The 25,479-nt window shown below is 37.2% G+C and overlaps 1 protein-coding gene and 1 long non-coding RNA gene across 5 annotated transcripts; one reads left to right on the forward strand and one right to left on the reverse strand.

The window, feature by feature from the left end:
- The first annotated feature begins 12,929 nt into the window (after positions 1–12,929).
- Positions 12,930–21,210, forward strand: LOC120014416. 4 transcript variants are annotated; one of them, XR_005471560.1, is made up of 6 exons: positions 12,930–13,583; positions 14,887–15,530; positions 15,663–15,889; positions 15,979–19,625; positions 19,706–20,089; positions 20,174–21,210. It is a non-coding gene; the product is annotated as an uncharacterized LOC120014416 (long non-coding RNA). The 4 variants fall into 4 exon arrangements; XR_005471558.1 differs by having other exon boundaries at positions 19,706–19,823; positions 19,934–21,210; XR_005471559.1 differs by having other exon boundaries at positions 15,979–16,074; positions 16,167–19,625; positions 19,706–21,210.
- A 2,956-nt stretch (positions 21,211–24,166) lies between these two features.
- On the reverse strand, positions 24,167–24,760 carry LOC120015560 (protein RALF-like 32). The gene has a single exon (XM_038868041.1). It carries the CDS (start codon positions 24,669–24,671, stop codon positions 24,351–24,353), a length of 321 nt encoding a protein of 106 aa, XP_038723969.1. The 5' UTR covers positions 24,672–24,760; the 3' UTR covers positions 24,167–24,350.
- Positions 24,761–25,479: the final 719 nt, after the last annotated feature.

A 25,479-nucleotide genomic window follows, 5' to 3' on the forward strand; every position in this document is an offset into this window, starting at 1 on the left:
AGAAAACTAATCATTTAGAGAAGGATTGCAAATTCAAGAATAATAATTTGCAATGTTGGCACTGTAATAAGTTGGGGCATATTTCTAGAGACTGTTGGAAGAAGCAGTAGGCTGCAAGGAAACAAAACCAGAGCCAACAAGTTAACTACATTGATGAACAGAAGCCTTCTCATGAAGATCATCTTTTTGTGGTACAAGAAGTAAATCAGGTTGTTTCTGATGCCATTGATTCTAGTCTCTGGCTACTTGATAGTGGTTGTACAAGCCACATGGCCAAAGATGAGAGCTTATTTGCTTCTCTGGATAGATCCTTCAGGACTAAAGTAAAGCTTGGTGATGGAAGAGTTGTTGAAGCACAGGGAAAAGGCACTGTGGTAGTGAACACCAAAAAAGGTACAAAGTACATCTTTAATGTTCTTTACATTCCCAACTTGATTAATAACTTGCTTAGTGTACCTTATATGCTACGAAGAGGATATGTCTTACATTTTGAGGGCTGCTATTGCACTATTTTCAACCCTAGTGGTGAAATAGTGGCAAATGTGAAAATGAATGGCAACAGTTTCTCCTTGAGGTGTTCATCTGTTGTGCATTCCTCATGTGTTGCCAAAACTGACATTTCAGTTTTGTGGCACAAAAGATGTGGACATTATAATTGTAACTCTTTAAAGTATGCTTTTAATAAAGACTTGGTCAGAGACTTAGAAGCTATAGAAGAGTCTGGGGTGGTTTGTGAGGCTTGTTAATTAGGCAAGCTACATAGAAAAGAATTTTCTACAAAACCAGCTTGGAGAGCGAAAGAAAAGCTTGAGCTGATACACACTGATGTGTGTGGCCCCATGAGCATTGAGTCTTTTAGTCAAAACAGATACTTCATTCTGTTTATTGATGATCTAACTAGAATGACCTGGGTATACTTCTTGAGTAGCAAGGCTCAAGTCTTTAATATTTTCAAAAAGTTTAAGGCTCTTGTGGAGTCACAAACTGGTTTGAAGATTAAAACTCTCAGGTCAGATAATGGGAAGGAGTACTCTTCTTCCAATTTTAAGGAGTTTTGTGATGAGGCTGGAATTGATCATCAGTTTACTGTGAGCTACACACCTGAACAAAATGGTGTATCTGAAAGAAGAAACAGAACAGTAATGGAGATGGCTAGATGCATGCTAATGGAGAAAAAATTGCCAAAGAGTTTTGGGTAGAAGCAGTATACACTGCTGTATATCTCCTAAATAGATTACCAACCAGGGCTGTTAATGGGATGACTCCCATTGAAGCATGGTGTGGTTCTAAGCCATCTGTCAGTCATCTTAAAATATTTGGCTCTATTTGCTACACCCTTGTTCCTGCTGCAAGAAGGAGTAAATTAGATGAGAAGGCTGAATTGGGAATTTTTGTTGGATATTCCTCACAATCCAAGGGATACAGAGTGTTCAACTTGCAAACCAAGAAAGTTATTGTTAGCAGGGACATTAAATTTGATGAAGAAGCTTACTGGGATTGGAATAAGGAAAATGTGGTGAACTCCTCCTAGCAACTTCCAGAGTATTCTCAAGCTGAAGGTGGCAGCAGCAAGTTTGATGTCTCTGGAACTACTGATGAAACATCAGTAAAGAAGTCTAAACCTCTATCTGAAGTCTATGAGAGTTGCAATCTTGTGCTAGAAGAGCCTAATTCCTATGAGGAAGCAAGCCAATACAAAGAATGGCAGGAAGCAATGAAGGAGGAAATCAGTATGATCAACAAAAATTCTACTTGGCAGTTGACTTCTAGACCTCAGAATCAGAATGTGATTGGAGTCAAATGGGTGTACAGGACTAAGTACAACCCTGATGGCTCTATAAACAAACACAAGGCAAGATTAGTGGTAAAAGGCTATGCACAACAGCCTGGATCAGATTTTGGAGACACATTCTCACCTGTAGCAAGACATGATACAGTGAGAATGCTCATTGCCTTGGCTGCTAAGGAAGGCTGGAAAATCTTTCATCTTGATGTTAAATCAGCATTCCTTAATGGTTTTCTTGAGGAGGAAATCTATGTTGAACAACCTCCTGGATTTGTGGTGGGGGGACAGGAGGAGATGGTATATAGACTTACTAAAGCTCTATATGGGCTGAAACAGGCCCATAGAGCCTGGTATAGCAGAATAGACGACTATCTTCTGCAGCATCAATTCAGGAGGAGCTCAAATGAACCAACATTATATATCAAAGATGCTGAAAATCAGAATTTGATCGTCTCCCTCTATGTGGATGATTTTTTCATCACTGGAAGTTGTCCTGCATTAGTTGAAGCATTCAAATCAGAAATGAAGAAGGAATTTAATATGTCAGACCTTGGTGAGATGACTTATTTTCTAGGAATGGAGATTGAGCAGACTAATAAGGGCATCTTTCTTTCACAAAGAAAGTATGCCTGGGATTTATTAAAGAAGTTCAAGATGGAACACTGCAAAGGCTCAGTCATTCCAATGGCAACAAATACTAAGCTATCTCAAGCAGATAATGAAGAAGCTGCTGATGCAAAGACTTACAGAAGCCTAATTGGAAGCCTATTATATCTAACAGCCTCAAGGCCTGACATGATGTATTCTGTCAGTGTGTTGTCAAGATTTATGCAGCATCCAAGTATTATTCATTTTGGAGCAACAAAAAGGGTACTAAGGTACCTGAAAGAAACTCTAGAATATGGCATCTGGTATGAAAGAGGCAAGGGCAATGCACTATTAGGGTATACTGACAGTGATTGGGCAGGCAATGTGGATGATTACAAAAGTACTTCAGGTTATGTTTTCTTTTTTGGCTCAAGTGTCTTCTGTTGGAACTCAAAAAAGCAAGATATTGTCGCTCAATCCACTGCTGAAGCTGAGTATGTGGCAGCAGCCTCAGCCTCAAATCAGGCTTTATGGTTAAGGAAGTTGTTGACAGATATAGGACAACAGCAAGGTGAAGCAACTGTTATATTTTGTGATAATAAATCTGCAATTGCTATTGCAGAAAATCCTGTGCAACATGACAGAACCAAACACATGAATGTCAGGTTTCATGCCATCAGAGAAGCTGAAAAGAATGGAGAAGTGAAGCTCCTGCATTGGGACTCAGAAGACCAACTAGCTGATATTCTTACCAAGGCATTACTTACCAGAAAATGCCTTAAGGAGGAGAGTTAAAGTTATAAGTCATTTTCTTGTAATTAGTCTTAGTTTAAGTTAGTGTGGTCTAAGTCATATAGAATTATGTAGAAGGGTAATATTGTCCAGAAGTTTCTAGGAAGTGCAAGTGTAAGAAATATCTATGTAAGTTTAGAAACTTTAGACTCCTCTGTGTAGTATAAAAGCCATGTAAAACCTTATTTGTAATATAAGAAAGATAGAAGTTAAAAGAAAAGAAAAAGACGTTTCTTCTTGCTCGTTTGTTCTCTCCAATTCAAGAATAATCCTGATCTTTAACACTTTCTACAATGTCTATTCATCAATCAAGACATCAAAATTATCGTGGGAAACTTTGGAGAAGAAGTACAAAGATTGTTGGCATAAGGACGAAAAGGTTGGAAACAAAGGCAAAACCAGCCATGCAAATGTGGCTGAAACTGATGATTTTGGGAGTGTAATCCTAGAATCTAACACTGTGACTGATTCTGAGGATTGGTGGATTGATACCAGTTCCACTAGGCATATTTGTGGTGTTTTAAAATATGTTTTCCAACTACCAACAAATTGATAATGGTGAGAAATTGTATATGGAAAATTCTTCTGCATCTGTGTTGGAAGGAAAAGGAATTGTTGTTCTCCAACTCACCTCCAAGAAGAAACTGACTTTGTTGGATATCTTGCATGTGCTTGAAATTCAAAGAAACTTAATTTCTAGTTCTTTTTTAAGCAAGAAAGGTTCTAAACTTGTATTTGAGAGTGACAAGTTTTTGTTAACCAAAGGAACAACCTTTGTAGGGAAAGGCTATATGAGTTATGGGTTGTTGGAACTCAATGTATCTGCTGAAAATTATCAATAAAAATATTACGAGTTCTACGTATATTGTTGAGTTATGTGATTTGTGGCATTCTAGATTCGAACATGTTAATTACTGTTCCATGCAAAAGATAATCAATTTATTGCTCATGTGTTACAAGAATGAGTCCCATTCTGATACGCCTATTCTAATCTAGGGTTGATTCTTGAGATATTTGTAAAGTATGATCCTCTTTGTTCATAGCATAAGCACACGTGTCGAGGTTTTCAGCAAATATGTGTCACCGAACACTTAAATATGGTTAATTCCATGTTAAATAGTTCTGGGTTACCACACAACATGTGGGGGGAAGCATTGCCTACTGCCAATATTATTCTGAATATGATTCCGCATGAAAAGACATCAAAGTCTCCTTATGAGATTTAGAAAGAGAGATTACCATTCTATAAAAAGCTAAAAGTGTGGGGGTGTCTTGCAAAGGTACAAGTTCTTTTACCGAATAGGACTAAACTTGGACCTAAGACAATAAATGGTAGACGTGTATAGCATGTTCAACTATAAAATAATAATTCATAACCTTAAATAAGGCTGGTGAAGAAGCCGAATGGCTTAGAAATTTTTTGGAAGATATTTCAATATGGCCAAAATCAGTCACGGCCATATGTATTCATTATGATAGCCATGCTGCATTAGCTAGAGCTAAAAATGCTGCCTACAATGGAAAATCTAGACATATGAAACGTAGGCACAATACAATTAAGCAATTGTCTCGAATAATGTTATCACTTTGGATTTTATACAATTAAAGGACAACATAGTAGATTCACTTACAAAGGGATTGCCAAGAGAGTTAGTAGTATTTACTACAAGAGGAATGGGGCTAAAGCCTATTAATGAATAACCCGGGTGGTAACCTAACCTAGTTGACTGAAGATCCCAAGATCTAGGTTCGATAGGCAAACTAGCAAGGGTAATTCAAGTTGAACACACATTTCCATTCTTATGATAAAAAGTTTGTTGTCTGCAGAAGTTTAAGATATGTTCTACATTATGACACTAGCATCTTGATTCAAGAAAAGTATGGCAGAATAATTTTAACTATTGTCACCTATATGAGAGTTGAAATTGGGTCGCTTCTATGAGAATTATATAGCCTGATTCTCTAAAGCTCTCATGAATTAGGATATTGTTTAGGACCAAAATGAACACAACCATATGAATCAAACATTGTGTTTGGATGAGTATGTATGATATCTATTGTCTTGGTTTACTAACAAAGCAAAAATAGTTCAAGACTTAAGTTCACTATTTTGCAAGCAAATCCGATAGATACTCACTATGGAAGGTTCAAGTCCATAAGACATCTCTGTTGATGCATGCTCATCTGTCTCTCCAAATATTGTTATTATTGTTTATGACATTCTTTCATTCATGTGGGGGTGTTGGGGTTTATTTAATTATTTAGTGAATAAAATGTGTAAAATTATGCTACATGTGAATAAGTATATCACTTGTGCTACGTGTGTGCCTTTGTAGTTGTGTGATTGAGTAGTTTTTTTGTCTCTTTTGTTTTGTATATATTATGATCGTATATGTAACGACCCGTCCAGGAGGGGTCTGAGAAATTACCAATTTGTCCAAAACATAAACTATCTATGCAAATCCTCCAAAATCATTTAATATAATCTCAAAAAATGAATAAAATGCATTTAGAAATCCATTAAGACAAATTAAAATTTAACAAAGCGGAAGTCTTTAATAATCAAACCCTATACTACCCATAAGCCACAACTGTCTCCATGGAAAATCGCACACGCCTCGAAAACTGGCCGTCATCTTCGTACTTGCCTGAAATGGAAGAAAAAAATAGAGATTGAGCTAAATAACCCAGTAGAGGTAAAATACCCGATAAGCACTCGGATATCCATGATGTGAATACCGAGAGAGAGAATCACAACGATAATCACATATGATATGACAAAGAGTAGAACTAGTCTACAAATACAACAATCAGCTCAAGAGTAATGCAAGAATAGGCAGGAACAATAGAAACATGCTCATGCCACAATCACTACCCAATATGCATATATATAAGCATGCAAATTATCTATACAAAACACACATCTCCTCCAATTGCGCGTAGCGCAACAAAGCATCCACATCCAAACATCGGCACACGGCAGTCTGGATTTCCACTCGGAGGCCGCGACAATCAAATCCCCATATAATCACGTGGGAACAGATAAAGAGGAATAAATCCCAGACAGTGATCACGTCTCAAGGTGGTGTGTCGCGAATCACAACCACTGCACAAATCAAAGTCAAACAACAACAACAAGGCTATCACATCCTCCCATCTCCATAAATCCACAATCCGAACACACAGTCAACATATATTATGATGCATGTATTACAAATAAGTTTTTCCATGCACCCAAAGCCCATTTTCAAACTAGTTAAGAAAAGATTTTACTTTCTTAGTAAAATAGGACACAAAGCTCTGCGAAGAGTCCTAATCAAATCAAACATTTTCCCATAGCAAAAATTACGTATGCCTATCTACATGTTGAAAAGATTATAGTCAAGCACGGAGAAATGCGAACCAATGAAGAGACAACAAAGATCGATTCAAGAGGCAAGTATTTAACACGTAAGGAAAACACATAAAAATGTAGAACGCGAAGTATCGGGTAATAGAGACCAATAAATGAAAAACCCCTACCTCAAAAGCCGTACAAATCAAATATGCATCTATAGCGTCAATTGCATCTCTCCAATCTCCTATAAATGTACCGGCTAATAGTTGGTTATTAAATGATTCAAAATAATTACTAGCTGCTTGAAATAATTTTTTTTTAATTATTTAAATACTAAAGCCTAAAATCTGGTGGCCTTAACATTCTAGTAACCCATTATCATCACACTCGATCAATATTTATTTAAGTGGTAAAAGGGGTAGGGCTCGGCATCGGGCCGGGCTGGCCCGGCCCGGCCCGATTTTTTTAGGCCCAGGCCCGCCTAGGCCCGGGCCCGGTTTTGATATTCGGGCCTCGGGCCGGGCCAAATTGGTAAAATGAGGCCCGGGCCATAAACTTCGGGCCTCGGGTCGGGCTCGGGCCCGGGCCCGGGCCTTGACTTTTTTTTTGACTTTTTTAAAAAAAAATACATATTACTTATAATTGATTAATACCATAATTGTACTTTAATTTTTATACAATTGAACAATATTTTATAGAGGGTGAAAATTGCATCATATATACTATATATACATCCCAACTAGGTTGGCACCTATATACAATATACTATCAATCATTTGCATCACTCTCATAATTATTTAGCTACACATACAATTTATTATTTATGATTATTCTTCAATCTTCAGTAGCATCGGTAGAACTATCTTCAATCCATTCTGGTCTTGATAACTTTAAGTTGTTCATTTCTTCAGTAAGTTCAGCTTCGCATATATGTTCTTGCAATCTTTGATTTGCCAAACTCCAGTCTTTAAGGCACACTAATGCTTCTACAGTTGCTGGACCAAGGCTGCTTCGAGTTGTAGACACAACTCTCCCACCTGCACTAAAAGCTGCTTCTGACGCTACGGTCGAAACTGGAACGGTTAGTATATCACGGGCCATTTTGGAGAGTAAAGGGTACCTGCCCTGTTGTACCCTCCACCAGGCTAATATATCAAAATTAGGATTATCATCAAAATCAATCACAGATTGATCAAGATACATTTTTAATTCAGAAGTTGACCCACTAGATGATGTAGATGAGTGAGTTCGTCTGCTTTTTAGCAATTGAAATCCTCCTAAGAATCTAGACGAAGACGAGGAAGAAGAACTCGAACCAGTAACATTTTGTGATGTCCTATGCTCTCCTAGTTGATTTTTGTATTCATCATATAATTGAGTCAAACAATTATTTATTTCGTTCATTTGTGTTTTGACTTTTTCTTGATCATTAGCATATAATGTTTCTAACCATACTTCTAATACTTCAATCTTACACCTAGGATCCATAACCACAGCAATACTAAATAAAATTGGTAAAGGATCAAAATATTTTGAAAATTTTTCTCTCATTGCCACCAAAGCATTTTTAAAAGCATCTAATTGTGAATATTTATCAAATGTCATACAAATATGTGTTAATTGCATAAGCACTCGACTAGATGTAGGATAATAAATTGAACAAAATATTTTTGTAGCAGTATGAAAAACATCTAAAAAAGCTCTAATAACTTCAGCAATTGCCCAATCATAATCACTAGGTACTTGTAAATTTGAATTACCATATTTTTCTTTCATTTCTTGGCAAAATAAATCTACGACCCTCCTATATTTTATTGCCACATTTAATAGTAAATATGTTGAGTTCCATCTATGAGGCACATCTAGTGGAATGTTTCTCCTCTTCATGTGCAATTTTACACAACAATTTTTAAACATTTCTTATCTAGATACAGATGAATTAATGCATAGTACAACATCTCTAATTACTTCAATCGAGTTATGTAAAATGTGTAAACCATCTTGAACTATCAAATTAGAAATATGAGCACAACAACGAATATGAAATAAGTTTCCACCTACAGGTAGCATAAGATAGCGTCTCATTGTTCTTTGAGCAACTTCATTATTACTAGCATTATCTAATGTAATAGAAAATATTTTGCTACTAATGCCTAAGTATTCAAGTTCTTGTAGAATTAAATTCGATATCGAGAATCCAGTATGAGGGGATTCTAACATTTTGAAACTAATAATTTTCTTATTCAAATTCCATTCATTATCAATATAATGGGCTGTCAATGATAAATAACTCATTTTTTGGACAGAAGTCCATATATCAGATGTAAGACATATTTTTCCATCAAAATTAATAAAAAAATTATTCAATTCAAGTAATCTACTTTGAAATTTATTTATAATATCTCTTTTAGCAGTTGTAGCGGAAAAACCATGATATTGAGGATTAATACCCCTTTGAATCATACCAGTAAAATCATGCTTTTCAACAAAAGTAAATGGTTGCTCGGCCCTAACCATATAATCTATTACCTCTTCACGTGCACGTGATTCATCATATTGAAAATTAGCTACATTTCCAGTTGGATCTATATTTAATTGCATTTGTGTTCTAATATCTACATTACTATTTTGTCTACATTTATCAGAATGACGTATCAAATGGCTAGTACCTCCAGTAGATGCACCACTTAATAACTTACCACATGTTAAACATTTTGCTTTCACTACTTTCACATTATTAGGATTTGTAATTATAATTCTTTCAAAAAATCTCCATGCACCACTAGGTGGCTTTTGGGTTTTAACACTTCTAGTTGTACCGGCGGAAGTAGACTCATTTGGAATTTGAGTACCGGGAGATCCTATGGATTCCCTCACAATAACATCCTCCTCATCAATAGTGGTAGGAATCGAAGGGTTATCAACATTATAAGTATGGTCCATACCAATGTAAATTAAATGTGCAATAAATTATAAATAAGAAATTACCCAACGAAATCAATTCTTCACAATAAGTTGAAAATGAGTTGCCAAATGTCGAGTTGTCAATAGTGTTTGTACAAATTGCAATTCACTTTAACCTAACAAAACAAATAAATAATGTTAGACATATAATCTAATAATCATAATGGTATTACTGGTATATATATTAATATATAAGTTATATTGCAGATTAGTATTGATATATAAGTATATTGCTGACTAATATATATATAAGTAATTTGTTGACCCGTACTACAATACATATAGGTAATTTGATAATTGTATATAATTGGTTATAATTTGGTAATTGGTAATTGGTAATTGGTAATTGATTATGATAAAATAAATTAAATAACAGTTAATCAATAACAAGAAGTCAGCAATTACCTAGCCACGGAGTCACGGAGACGGAGCCACTCAGCCACCTAGGTGAAGACTGAAGAGATAAGGGTCAATCGGTCATCAAGGGAGATTGGGAGAATAAGAGATAAGATTACAATCAAAATGTCAAATGCCCAACCACTTAGCCGCTACCTTCTGTCCCTTGGAGAGTTGGAGATAAAGGCAAATAGGCAATTACCTAGCTTTGTGCCTTCGTTCACCACTTCGATCGCGTTATTCGCGTGACGATTTCAGAGTTGGGCAGTATGGGTACCACCGGCACCGAGACACAGAGAGCAAAGTTGGTTTTAGAGAGAGCACAGAGTCACAGAGAAGGAGAACTCAGAAATCACAATTGAGAATCTGAGAAAAAACTGAGAATCTGAGATGTGAGATTGAGAAGGTTGAGAGTTGAGATTATGAGATTGAGTGAGTGATTGTGATTTGTGAGAAGGAGAAGGGGGTATTTGTAGCCTGTTGGAGTGTTGATCCAACGGATCCAATGGCCAACGGTCGGAACTCGAGGTCTCTACACTACGTCTCTAAGTTTCAGACTCTCAATCTCTCTGTCTCTCTGCAACTGTGACTCTATGAGACTGTGAGTCCGTGACCGTGACTTTGTCACTGTGAGGCAGCAAGCCAACAACGGTAACCTGCTACTGCTAGTTCACTAGTGCTAATTGCAGTGTTGTGGCTACACCTAACGACCTACGGCTACGGGCTATGATCTCAGTTTCTCTCACTAATCTCAGTCTCACAAACGCCAAACGGTAACCTGCATACCTGCTACCTACGACTGCGAGTGATTGAGTTAGAGTGACTTTGAAAGTGAATTTGAACAGCTGTGAAAGGGAATTGATCACTTCAGAGAATCAAATCAGAGGCCTGAGAATCATAGAGATGCTCATGACATCAAGAGTTCAGAGATTTAGAATGCAGATACATGGTACATCATTGGGCTCGGGCTCGGGCCGGGCCAAAATTGGCCCGAAGTGTCGGGCTTCCGGCCGGGCTCGGCCCAAAAAATCGAGCCCAGGCCCGCCCGAGGCATCGGGCCGGCTGTATAGGCCCGAGAAAAATTCGGGCCGGGCCGGGCCGGGCTTTGGCCCGCGGGCCCGGGCCGGGCTCGGGCCGGGCCTAGGCCCGCGGGCCAAATGGTGAGCCCTAAAAAGGGGCCACTACAATCCCTCCTAATAGTCAACTCTATTTGTAGTCTAAAACTCTAAATTGGTCACTTGGACAACCAAATCTCACGGCCCACTGTACCACAATTTTAAGCCCATACATCATGCTTTCTTCTTAGCTGAGCCAATCACCAAACCTTTATTTCTTGGTTAAGTCCACGTGGGGTTCAGCCCATAAGGGACCTTCCCTTCATGCAACAGAGTTGAACAAAGTCACAAACTTAGATCCACCGAGCCACTGCCCTGAAACTCGACCGTACCGATGCACAATCAACAGCGACATTCACGGTCGCCAATGATGTGACTGATATCATCTTAGGCCAGAGATCTCCCTTATGGTGTTTGCTTGACCTGAATCTTTCCATGACCACCATGGATGGCCGTGTAGTGTACAATGATAACTAGAGCGAGAAAACTCACCAACTCACCGTGTACGTTTCTCTCGTCTTCGACAACCACTCTGATCCCCTAGATGACTCGTAGATGTCTTTCAATGCAAGGGAAAGGAATTTATTCCGTGAGGTTTGATTCGAGATTTAATTGAGCGGCTGCGGCTGTTATGTGTTTTTGTCTTTTAAATTTTTTTTTATAAAACAAAAGGTGAAGAAGGGGTAGGTATACCGTACCCACTAGGTTTAAGTATTTTCTATAATTTCAATTTTAACCATTTAATTTCCTTCAAATTATTCTACCACCCCATTTCTTTTAATTTGTCTATTTACCATTATAGGTTTTTAATTAAGTTCAATTGCACCCCTACTGAAAATACGGGGTTTTACAGTATATGTACAGTATTTAACTATATGTGCACTTGTGTATATGTACCCTTATAGCAGTTCTTTTATTTTAAAGAAATGTTTGAGCGGTTGTCTGTGGTGTAACTGTACTTATTCATGGTCTTTAACAATTGCGATGTTTTAATATTTTCATGAACAGTTACAACTTGTGTGAGTTATCAAGTAAGTTAACAATTCGTGTGGTTGATGAAGTAGTTTTACATGTAGTTGTTTCACCGGTTCATGAAGTCGTTTTTGCATACAGTTATTCATATAGAACATGTCTTTTGGAGAGAGACACAAACATTGATTCACAAGGGATTAAAAGAGATATTACATTCTTTTAATCTAAGAATATGTTGTATCCTAGACAATCACCATTGAAACTACTAAACAATCTTGAGAGCAGGGTGCAAATTTGTCTTTAGGACATTGCTTTTTGCAAGCCCTCATATTATCCAATTCCATTCAATGTTCATGGCGTTCTTCGTGTTCATCTTGATTCTCATACTTTGTTCTATCTACAAATTTCCAATAATCTAAAGACAATTTTCTACTATGGAACAAATGACGAATGTTGTGCCCAACGAAGATCCTTCAACTTCAACTTCAATCCCTCAACTAGTACCAAAAACTATGCAAATTCAAGTTCCGATTCCTATGAAAGCTACGGAAACTCATGCTAAAAAACCGAAAAAATTCAAGGGAGATGATTTCAAGCGTTGGCAACAAATGATGCTCTTTTATCTCATCACTTTGAATCTTGCCCATGTCTTGAAGGAAGATTGCCCCCCAATCCCATCAAATCAATCATCCAAGGAGACCTTCTCTGCAATTGAAGCATGAAAACATGCTGATTTTCTGTGCTGAAATTGCATACTCAATGGGTTAACAACTAAAAAAACAGACACATAACAACATTGGGTTAACAAACACTGTCCCGAGATGAATCCAGACAAACTAGACAACAAATATAAAATAAACACAACACCTACGGACAACATCTAGGCTCTTGACTTTCCCATAATGAAAAAGACAAATCTCCACCTGATTTAGGAGCCCATCACTGTGCATCACATATTTGTTGTTGGAGTACATCAAAAGATATTTTTGTCGATATGATGAAGAATCCACAATAAATGAATGAGAAGATCCAGAATTTCACCTTCATGAAAGACAACGTGGTGAAGATGGAAGGAGGAAAGACATCTAGAGGAGGGGAAATAATTGTATTAATGTTTTGCTATAATTTTATTTGAGAGGAGAGAATTGGTTTGTCTTCTTTCTCCCATGGCCAAATTCAAACTCTCCTTGGCGTCGGTGTTTTATTCTTATTCCATGACACAACGATCATCAGGATCTGAAACTAGGAGAAGCATACATTTCCTTGCTCTCAGGGTCACACATCCACCTTTTCTCTGTAAACAGGCCAAGGAAGCTCCATCTTCCTCTCTTTCTTCTGCAACCTCATCACCGATCCCCCCTCTCTCTCCGTCTATGTCTCCTACGCTCTCTCCCACTCCCAGCTCTCCCAGGCCCTTGCGCAGCCCCAATTCCTCCAATCCCTTGTCTCCTTCCATCCTCACTTCCTTGTATCCCCTCTCGTTCGTGACCTCTCATCCTTGGAGAAGAAAGCAATAGCACGCCAGGTAATCGAGTTATCACTGCTCTATGCTCTGATGATTATGTTCACCGTTAGTTCGTTGCTAGGATCGCTGACACTATCTCATCTGGCTCGCTCACGTCAGGTCTACGTGGTACGTCTACACGATTCTCTATTCTTGCGGTGATTTCTGTATCTTTAATCTACCTCCTAGGGAATGCAATTTCGTTTTCTTTTTCTGTAAGATTTTATGTTTTGCTACAAAAGAACTGATTGCAAGTACAGGAGTGTAGCCTTGTAGTAATTTTTTGGTTTCTATGCTCCCTATATGAAGTTGATCTGGAAACCAAATAGCTAGAGGAAAATGGAAAATCGTTTTATTTTCGTACTTTTTTTTTTGATTTGATAAATAGAATGTGATTAAATCACGATTCTCTCTTCATTCCTTTTTTGCTTGATTTTGATGGAATTAAGTAGAGTTTATTCAGTAAATCAAGATTAAATCACTAATTGATTTCTGGGTTTTTGATTTGGGAAGTAACATGGCACTCAACTTTTGTCCAGTTTTCGACAAGTGTTCGGCCGTCCAGAAACAGAGCCGTTGTAGCCGTTCTATAGAAAACTTTATTTCTGTTTTTTTTAGTCAAATAATCCAAAATTAGTTCTCTCCTTTTAGCTGTAATGAATAATCAACAAAGCATGTGCAGCTGGCTACATGAGAAAGTTGAAAGAAAGAGAATAAAGAGATCCATCCATTCTATGAATGTTGAAATTTCCAACCCAAACACCTAAACAATATCGTCCTCTTTGGTCATCTATATCGAGCCCGTAAAACTTTTTTCTTCATGAGTCTTTGTCAATGATAGTTAAGTCCAGAAAAAATACTGTTGAAGTTAGAGGATCTAAGCTTTACTTATAAAAAGAGAACCAATGAGCCTAACAGTTTAACAAATTTGTGAAATGATGTAACCTTGAATGGATTGCCACAATTTACTGCTATCTTGGATTTCTTTAATGTCTCGTAAGGAAAGAATGGGTAAAAGAGCTTGTATTCTAGGATCCCTGATGTCTAATCATCTTTGAACATATCGCCTTTGATGTTTACACCTGTCCTCATTTGTTCTATCTCCTTATCCACATTGGGAACAAATCTACATTAGGAAAATTGTGGGGACCTCTAATAGTCAACCACAGTCAACTAGGGGTTGTGAATATAGAATGCAGTGCGATACTATGCCAAAGAACTAGAGGACCCCAGAATTACTTCCAATTTGATTTTGCTTTCCATATGTTTTCATAGAATCTTCTTGCCTTACTAATCCTCATTTATGATCTTGCAGCCTTACTGTTTTCGGTTTGGTAATTGCTAAATACACATTAGTTTTACTAAGTACACACAAACATATATTTTTGTCCATGATATGACAATTGAGTTAAACATTTTTTTTATTAAACAGAGAGAGAGAGTGGTGGAGCTTTGCATTGGAAAACTAAAGAATAATGCAGAGGCAGTGACTTGACTCCGGACAACTTTTGATTTTTTTTGTGACAATTGAGTTAAACTTTTTTTTATTGAACAAAGAGAGAGAGAGAGAGAGTGGGGGACCTTTGCATTAGAAAATCAAAGAATAATGTAGGGGTAGTCAGGCCTAACTTGACTCCGGACATCTTTTGATTTTTTTTGTATGACTACACCCTCCCCACTCTCTCTCTTTCTCACCACCTGTGAGACGGAGCCCCCCCTCATCATACATCTATGCTCCAACTCTATATATGTCTATGTCCATAGCCTCAACTCTTTCTCTCTCTCACAGCTGTCTTTCTTTCAATACTCACTCTATGGCCCCTCCTCTTCATTTATCTTGGTAACATCGGTGTTTCTCTTCAGTACTCCACGCCATTATACGGGATGCTAGGGCTTCTACAACGACAATATCTTTCCTCAAAGTTCGTCATCCTCTCTTTGATCCCAGAAAAAAAAGGACTTGCTTGTGCACAAAATATTTGTTTATTTTTCTCTTTTATCTCTAACAGATGATGAAGAGGAGATACTAGCAAAATGGGCTATAAGGGACGAGGCCATGTCAGTCGAGCCATCTACGTACGTACGTTTGTGTTTTTTTATTTAATTTTTTTTATGGTTTGACATGAATCATGAAATTAATATGGCACACTAGATACTTCTATTTATTTATTCTAAGCAAAATATAATTAAGTCTCCATTGTTCAACAGCTATGGATTCTCAAGCACCGCCTTGTTCGGTAGGACGGATAGAGTGCTCAATCCCTAGCCTGCTTGGTTTAAAGGATTTAAGAAAAAATATATTTAGTTAACCTTTGATTAACTACACTCAATCGACCTTCGGACTCAATTTTTTTCTTACGGATATAGATCATTTGGAAGAAATGAGAGCTTGGGCCAAAGATCTACAATTGTCAAGTAGTAGTTCTAGTGATAAGGTAAGTATAGATACTGAAGAAATTTATTATTTGGGATACAAAATATTTTGATTAATTACAGATATTCAAGTGAAATTTATTGTTGACAGGATTATACTATCAGAAATGAAATGAAAAAAGAAGAACTTGCAGATGATTGTGAAGAGAAAATTGAAGTTGACATTACAAATCCATTTTTAACCGAGGTGGTATAACAACTACGGAAATAATATGTCTTCTATTTTGAACATCTTTAGCAAACCTGTTTAAGTTTATAATAGTTATAAAATATTTTTAGGTGTTCGATTCACATCAATTGTTGATTGATTGGGTTAAAGAAACAGGGCGTAATGTGGGATACATCATCGTTACAAGAAGCTCATCGAGCTCATTATTATTGTTGCAATGCAAGGCAGTGGCAAGTACAGAATGAAGAGAACCTCAACGAAGTCAACAGGCACGAAAAAGCTTGATTGTCCTTTCAGACTTAAAGGGTTGAAACTACGTGGAGCTGATGATTGGATGGTACAAGTGCTATGTGGAATGCACAATCATGCCACTGCATCATATATGGAGGGGCATTCGTACGTTGGTCGCCTTTCTGACTCTGAATTTGAGATGATGGTAGATATGTCTAGCGATCATGTCAAGCCACGAGACATCTTAGCATCGTTGAAGAAACGAGATGCGAAACATGCGTCCACTATTAAAACAATATACAATGCAAGACAGAAGTTCCGAACTTCTGAAAAAGTCAGTAAATCCCACATTCAGTCTCTAATGTCATTCATACATGAACACATGTACATTTTCTATTATCGAACCGATGATATAACCAACGAGCTCTAGGATTTGTTCTTTGCTCATCCAGACTCGTTAGAAATACTACGTGCATTCTCACATGTTTTATTAATGGACGCAACATACAAGACGAACAGGTTCAGGATGCCTCTTCTTGAGATTGTCGGGGTGACTCCAACAAATTTGACATATTGCATAGCATTCGTGCTCTTGAATTCTGAGAAGGAGGACAATTATACATGGGCTTTAAGATGTTTGCAGTCAACAATAAAGGAAAGCATTGCCCCAAGAGTTATTGTCACCGATAAATAGTTGGCGTTGATGAAATCATGTGCCCTGGTATTTCCTGATGCAAAGAAACTACTTTGTAGATGGCACATATATAGGAGTGTTTTGGCGAATTGCAAAAGATTATTTCAAGACAAAGAATCATGGGATGCATTCTACTCATCATGGAATACGTTGGTGGAGTCTGAAAATGAGATTGTCTACGTGTACAATTTGTCGCACCTAGAGGTAATCCTACAAAACTATGCATTTGTGCTTAATTACATTAAAGATGTATGGTTGACACCATATAAGGAGATGTTTGTCTCTGCTTGGACAAATACGTATTTGCATTTCGGGAACTTGACCACTAATAGGGTCGAGAGTCAGCATGCAAAGTTAAAGAAATACCTGGGATCATCACAGTCAGACGTTGAGTCCATAGTATCTTGCATTCATCAGCTCGTCCAAGCTCAGGCCACATCAATCAAGGCTAGTTTGGAGAAAAGTAGACATATCGTCAAGGATCGGTTCAACACAGATCAATTTAGGGAATTACGTGGTTTTGTTTCGATTGATGCGTTGAATCTAATTTTCAATGAATCTGAGCAATCTAAAGTTGTCAGAGAAGATTCGTACGCTTGTGGATGTAAACTTCGTACAATCTATGGACTACCTTGTGCGCATGAGCTTTTAATATACATAAACGATAGTCAGCCTATACCACTTGCGTCAATCGATGCATTCTGGAAGAAACTTGACCTATCGCCATGTATTTCTCTTAGAGATGATGACATCGATTGTATTGTTGAGCTACAAATGTTTGCAGAACAATTTAAGCGCCATTCACGACCAGGAAAGTTCAGTCTATTGCGAAAGATCAGGAGATAATTAAACCCTCAACGACTATAGTACAAGATCCGGTTGTTTTGAAAAGTACACGTGGACGCCCCTCTTCGAAGAAAAAAGCAGAATTACATACTCTTTGTAATCCTATCACACCCGATTCTGTAGAACACGATTTTCTTCAATCATACCAACAAAGTAGACACAATATTTCAATGGGACGTTGATCCTCGAAGAAAAAGACAGGTGGAGTAACTCATACAGATTCCCATCAACTAGGGAGACATAGTTGCTCATCCCTATACGTTACTCCACCACTCCCTACACAAAGGAGTTCCAGATCGAGTAACGTTACGCATGAACATATTTATGTTCGTCAGTTTCCCCCAATATTACATCCTTACATTGGGTCTGTACAAGATGTAATACCTTATGGAAATTGTGGCTTTCGGGCAATAGCTGTTTGTCTTGTATTGGCGAACATGCATGGGATACTGTCCGTCGTGACTTGATAGGTGAGTTGAGCGCATTCTGGCATGAATGTGTTGCAATGTTTGGTAGTGAAGAGCATGCATTGGGTGTTCACAACTCACTGAACTTCTTTGAATTAGATAGAGTAGCACCAGTTCAGCACTGGACGACAATGCCAAACATGGGTCTCTTGATTGCTTCGAGGTACAATGTCATACTACACGTTCTTAGTTCTGCACAGAGCTTCACATATTTACCACGGCGATCAACTCCTCCACCGCAGTATCAGCATGTTGCTATCGCTATCGGACACGTTAATAATAATCTCTACGTCCAGGTTTCCTTAGTTGGGGGTTACCCGATGCCTACCATTATGCCTCAGTGGAATTACTTCAAGTATGAGTGCGCAGCTGCATGGGTTTTACCGTATATGGAACAACTTGATGTATACATGCAGCATACTCGTTCTAGGTTTCCTCCTAAAACTATTGTGATAGAAGAAGATTAGTAATGTAACAAATGCTATTATGCTTAAATAAAGTATTTGTTAATAGACTCTGATGCGAGTGCTTTAATACATGAAAACTAAAGAATTTTTTTAGCGTCAAAAAATGGCTTGAATTATACCAAAAAAATATAAACACTTAATAGTATTTGATTGATCGAAAAAATATAAACACCTAATAAAAACCAATGAACCGACAACCTCCGCGTTTTTTTCTGAATTAAAATATTATAATATTAGATTTCATAATTTTTATATTAAATTTTGTTATTAAATTTAATGTGATAAATAAATCACACGAGTTTGTCACACGAGGGAACAAAGTGGCTCGAAATACGATGATTTGTCAACTGCATGTTTTGTCAAATTCATAGATATCAGTTATTGAAAAGATTAAGAGAGAGAAAAACTATGTGTATTTAGGAAAAAAAGAGAATAAAAAAGTGTAATGTAGTACAAGTCAAACATCTAATCAATAGTTTTGAAATCAATGCATGTGCACTTAGTAAAACTTGTGTGCACTTAGCATCACCCTTTGGGTTTGTATTGAATTGTCACTCAAACAATCCCTATGACATCATAAGGGACAAATATACCCTCACATTAAGTCTTGTTACAGGTCTTCAATTACCAAGGTAACATAGGAAGTGACATAGGAAGCTAAAATGTTCATGTTTCCATTTTTATTATTTTTAACTCCTCTGCTGACTGTGTTACTTCTTTGAAATAGTGAAGAGATCCAGAGTGAGATCCTTTATATTCTGTACAATGTCTCCGTCCTCCAATGTGCCCCTAAGGATATTGATGCAGAGGATGTTCTCATTGACTTTTGTCCGAAGCTTTTTCATCAGTCAGTAGATGCGCTCGGTAAGACTGAAAATGATTCCGTTTGTTTGAACTGAATTGGTTTGTCAATTTCATAACAATTACTTTTTAATATGTTGCAGTTTCTAAATCGTGAAAATTAAATGCTATCAAAAGTCCTGAGTTATAGAGACTCCTTAATTGCTCTTCATTATAGCCATTGGGGGCGATATTGTGGGATATGGCATGGCTAGACTATAGGTAATAGTTATGTACACCAACACTGCATAGGCATGCTCTTCTTTCGGATTGAATTTATGGATATTTTTCCACTTTCATGAGCTAACACAATTTGTATTTATTTACTCCAGCATCGTAGACAATATTGGCTCAAAGAAGGATATTTGGGAATACATGTAAAAATGAGAACAATAGCCTGAGTTCTGATGAAGCAAAAAATTTTATGCAGACAATGGATGAAATAGAAGGGGTTCCTCTGTGTGCCTTATTTGCTGAGGCCATTAAAGGTGCACTTCTGTTGCCGGACACCAAGTCCATATCAGCCCCCTATATCTCATTTTCCATTGTTTGTCATGTTAACAATATTGCAGAGTTGGGCGATAGTAGAGGATAACTATGTAGCAGCGCTTTTGGTATGCTTGTTGCTACAACTTGCGAAAGAAGAGGGCAACGGGAACAACATTATATCAGTAGTAAATCTCATGGCAGGAATAATTAACATTTTCGCACCTGCTTCGGACAACTTATGTTTGCATGATATAGGCAATGCAGTTTAGGTTGTTCCTTACAATTCAATCATTCTTCGTTGTAGGGTTTCAAACCCGTATCACTTTTAGTATTAAGCATACTAGTTTGGTGCACTCTGAAACACTCTCTCGCGATGAAGCTTGAGTTGTTGTGCAATCTGATGCGTCAAGTTTCCATTATCAGCATCCAATGTGACGATTTGTGTAGAGTTGTGCATTTTGGGCCTCCTACAGTCACACTTGTTGCTTCATATTTCGTGTTAAAAATATTTACCAGACTAACGGAACAAATAAATAGGAAACACGAGTAGTTAGAATGATCAATGGACTGCCTAATTTCTACTGTGGCTCTACTAGAAGGCCTAGTTTTCCATATTGACATCAGAATGGCTAGGAACTGTGTCGTCTGCCTCTCGGTGATCATAGGGTGGGAAAAACTGGGAGCGTAGGAGACGAGATTCATTACAAAGAATAGGTGGTGCGGGTTGATAGTAAAAGAGATGGCAATGTCTTTGGTAGTTCCATGCTTAGCTTCTAAGTCTTTCATGAATCATCATAAATCTGCTATTAACATAACTGTTGCATTGGTAAAGCTTCAGAAGGTTCCAAGGTGGCAGAGGTTGGTGTCTAAAGATATAATTGACAATCTTTGGGCTATGTTTTTGCCTTTTGGTAGTTCCATGCTTGGTTATCACCAGAAACATATTCCAGTGGAAGACCGGTGAGGGATAGGAGTTTTTCAAGGCGTTACTGTTGGACATATGGTTCTACATGTCGAATTTTGATAATATTAAATCATTTGTAAATGATATTGAAACATTAAAGCAATATTTGATTTATGTGAATTGAATTTGAATGAATATATCTCATTGATTATCTTACATGATTATATACTTTAAGTGAGGCTTTTGTCTAATACCATGTGAATTTGACATGTACTCATGCTTGATATATTGCTGGAAATTCAGAATTACAAATGAACTAGAATGGACTAAGTTAGAGTATCGATTCTCCAATTATCATATCCTAACCAACTTAGGTCCAAATGACTTGAAACTTGAACCAAATGCACATGAAGGTCTAATATATGTTCTAGGACAATAATCATGAGAAATTAAGTGCATCACTTATATATTTGGTCATATGCTTAAATTCCATCAAAACTAGGTTTATCCTAATTTTGTGCATATGAGTTCTTTGTGAACGTGGTGAACCAAATGAACTCCGATTTAAATGAAATTTTGTGTGCACCTTAGTTTCATCACTATGAACATATTTGAATAAGAAAAGTCCAAGAGAAAATGTCATTTACACTGAGTTTGTAAAATGGCATTGAATTTATACTTAAAATTTATCAGTTTCTCTATTAGTGACCTATTTGTTTGATTGAGTGACCACATGATTTTCGATTGTTATGAAATTTTATACTGGCATTTTAATACATATAAAATGATTTATCATACAGTAATATGAATTTTATGGATTGTTTTTCAACTATAATTAACCTATGATCTTCATATGAAGCTCTTTTAGCTTACATGCAATTGGGGAGTTATACCTCCTATTTCCTTGTAGGATAATCATCATTGTGGTCTCATATGATTCAGAATTCAGTATGTTCGAGAGATTTGAAGTCCAGTTTCTAAGAATGAGCTTGGCGCTCTAGGAAACTATGGAAAATCCTATTCTCACCAAACTTACCACTAAGGACTGGACATGATGATCGAAACGAGCCTTAAGGCGAAGCATTGGGGTCATATGGAAGGTATTCAAGCAATTATTGGAGTCAAAAAGACATGAAATGAAGATGTGCAAAATTCTTTACCCGAGTAGAAAACCAATCGATCGGTTTGGGTTCCCGATCAATCGGAAGTGGATGGCAGCACTTCATCTTCTATGACAGAGTTGATTCGCGATCAATTGGTGACCAAGTCCAATCGATCGAAACACGTGCAGGAGCACCATTTCGTGAATGTCAAGAAAAGAAGGAGAGAAAGAAGATACTTGGAGGATAAGAGGCTACATCACCTATATTTCTTGTTTGACATTCTCTTATTTAAGACTTGAGCTTTAAAGGGATTCCATTGTTGCAATCAAACAAGACTTAGTAAAGGAATATCTTACTTGATTCTTGGAGCCAAAATGAAGGGACAAGATGGTATAGTACAATGTGCATCCATGGCTGAGAATTAAAGAGAGTTTGAATTATCAAGATTTACAAGTACATGTAGATCCAATGGTTGATATCAAAATGTGTCAAGCTCTCACCTTTGGAGAAGTGGGCAACGGTTAGAAATCCTATGGCTAGGATTTGTTTTATTCAAACCAATCAAGGGTTGAGATTTAAAGAAAGATGGAAGACAAAGATTGAGAGATTGAAGATTGATCCAATGGTGGAGATTGTGTAGAGACAAATGAAGTAGGGTTCTCTCACACTTGGAAGAATTTGGAGAAGCTATTGAGAAAAACTAGAGAAATTCTTGCTACTACTTTCATCAATCTTCATGCTACCTTGCTATTGCTACATCAAGTTTCTATTTGTGAATCAAGCACTCATTTGCTATTGAAAATCTTTTCCAACTGAGCCACTATATTCAAGGTCTTCTCACTACATTTGCTTTTGCAAAGAGAAGTTCCTATATCCTTTTTGGCTCTACTTGATTGTATACCAAAGCACCTCTTAAACCTACAATTCCATCCATACCCGTGAGGTCTTTGTTGTATTGAGAGAGTTCCACACCAAATAGTCTTGTGCTAATCCTTGTGTGAACCTTGTTCGTCAATCACTGTACAAAGTCCCTTAAGAGGGCAACTTGTGTTGTTGAGTTTGGGGGTGTTCAAATAACCCTTGTGTAAGGAGTTTTGTGGGTCTCTTAAAATCACATCTTAGTGGAGTTGGAAAATCTTAGATTGGTGAATCTAGGTAGTACACTTAGGAGAATGGTCTCCGAACTACTATAAATCGCTGTGTTGATTTTGCTTGTTTACTTGTTCCTATTTGCTACTTGTTTCAAATTGCAGGTTTTTCAAAAAGCCTAATCTGTTCGGGATTAGCAGGATGACTTAATCTTTGAATTTTGATATGAAATTTTGATATAGTGTTTATCAAGGTGTTGTGGCACATTGCACATAAAATTTCGTTGCATTTAAACATCATTTGATAGATGAAATTTGTATTGCAAAATCTGTGCGCAGTGTGTTGTTAGAAAAATCTGTTTTGTGCAATTCTGCGTTATTTGATATTTGATCATTACCATATTGTATCACATCTTACACTGGATTGAATATTGATTAGGATAATTATTAGAGTCCAAATTTTTGTGCTATTTGTTAATTGACATTAATTTATTTGAATTTGTAAAAAGAGATTCCAATTGAAATAACAGGTATGTTCCAGTTTTACATTTGAATTCAATGAAAAGTTTTGGTTTGGTTTATTTAATCCTGATTTTTTTTTTTATCGATTCGATACACATAAATTCAAATGTGTTTGTGTATACTTGGATTAGGAATGCAAACAGGTAACCAAATAGTCTTTGAATACACAGTTATATGTAACTTCAGATTTATTGGATTTATAATTGGAGCTGGAGCTTGACTAGTTGAGTGAAGATGACAATATACTTGTGCTTTATTTACAATTCACATGATGCTATTGCAGGAAAGTGCTTATGCACTAGCTGACGAATCTGGAACTCTCCTTGGCCCAGTTAATTAGGAACCACTTTTTCTTGCTGGCTTCCATTATTGAAATTTTTTTCCCTCCATATCCTAGGATCCTAGTTTACATCTTGATCATATAGTAATTTCTAGTTTAATTACCTTGGTCATTCTTGATAAGGAAAATGCTTCAATTAATACAAAGATAAGGATACATGCCATCAGAATTACAGCTTGAAATCAACTGCTTTCGATCATCTTAGTAAATACAACTCGATTTAGTTTTATATTTGAAGCTTGAAAGGGTACAAAGAGAGAAGAAGAATAAGGAGGGAGTAGCTAGCATAGATATAATTTTAAGTCAGTCTCTACAACGATAATAGTTGGAGCAACCACGGTTGTAAGAATTAGATGAGGGAGGAAGACACCCACTCTTACTATAAGCTTCACCACCGGCACCACCATTGCAGACTGGTTGGTCTCTCTTTAAGGCACCTGGTGATATATACTTCTTTCCTTCAAGAAACCTTCGAGAAATCTCCGACTCCATCAGCACTTCATACCCTTCATTACACTCTGCTATCGAACCATTGCATACCTCTCTAATCGGCGTTGAAGCAACAAGAAACAGGAGGCTCATTAGAAAGCAGCAGCCATGGAGGGACACAAATTTTGTTTCCATTGACACTATTATTGTGCTTTCTTTTCTGTAAGCATTCTTTTGACTTAGTTTTATAGAGCTATGATGTGGGCTTTTCTTTTTGGAGCAAGTGGGGAGTGGAAGTGGATGTCGCACTTCATCACCAAACCCCCCCACCCCCACACACACACATATATTATTTAGTTTCTAATGTTCACATGCTCCCCATCCAAAGTAGTCCTTGTTAAAAATATTCTACAAGGCATGATTATCACCCACCATTTCTCTGGTTCGCACAAGCTTTTATTATAATTGGTAACTTATGTACTCACTTTCTCATCAACAAGAGGCCATGGGTTCTAGTGGGGGAGGCGAGATCATTTTCAGAAATAAAATACGTTCGGGTCCAGGCTCAAAGTACACAATACCTTAGTAAGTGCAGACGAGGCTTGGCCCTGAGACATTTCCCCACATTAAAAAATCCCTCACATTAATCATATCTTTTATCCCTCACATGTTCGTTATAGGTCACCTCAAGACTCGATACCATTTGAAACATCGCTTCTTTTAAAAACTCAAACTTGTTGGAGGGGTGTACCCTTTATCTTTATATTTTCAGTACTTTATGAAAGTTTGTGTGCTCACAAAGATCGTTAATCAATGATATGGAAACGACATGCCGAATAAGTACAAATACACGAACAACACAATTTTAACAGGTAAACCCAAATGGGAGAAAACCTCAGGTCTATAGAGACCAACATTTGAAACGATCAACTAGCTTTGATAAAAGTTACAAAGACACACTCACTCTAATCCTTTGAATCAAAAGAACCAACTTGATTAAGTG

The sequence above is a fragment of the Tripterygium wilfordii genome, chromosome 14 (genome assembly GCF_013401445.1).
Source record: "Tripterygium wilfordii isolate XIE 37 chromosome 14, ASM1340144v1, whole genome shotgun sequence".
In the NCBI taxonomy this organism is placed as follows: domain Eukaryota; kingdom Viridiplantae; phylum Streptophyta; class Magnoliopsida; order Celastrales; family Celastraceae; genus Tripterygium; species Tripterygium wilfordii.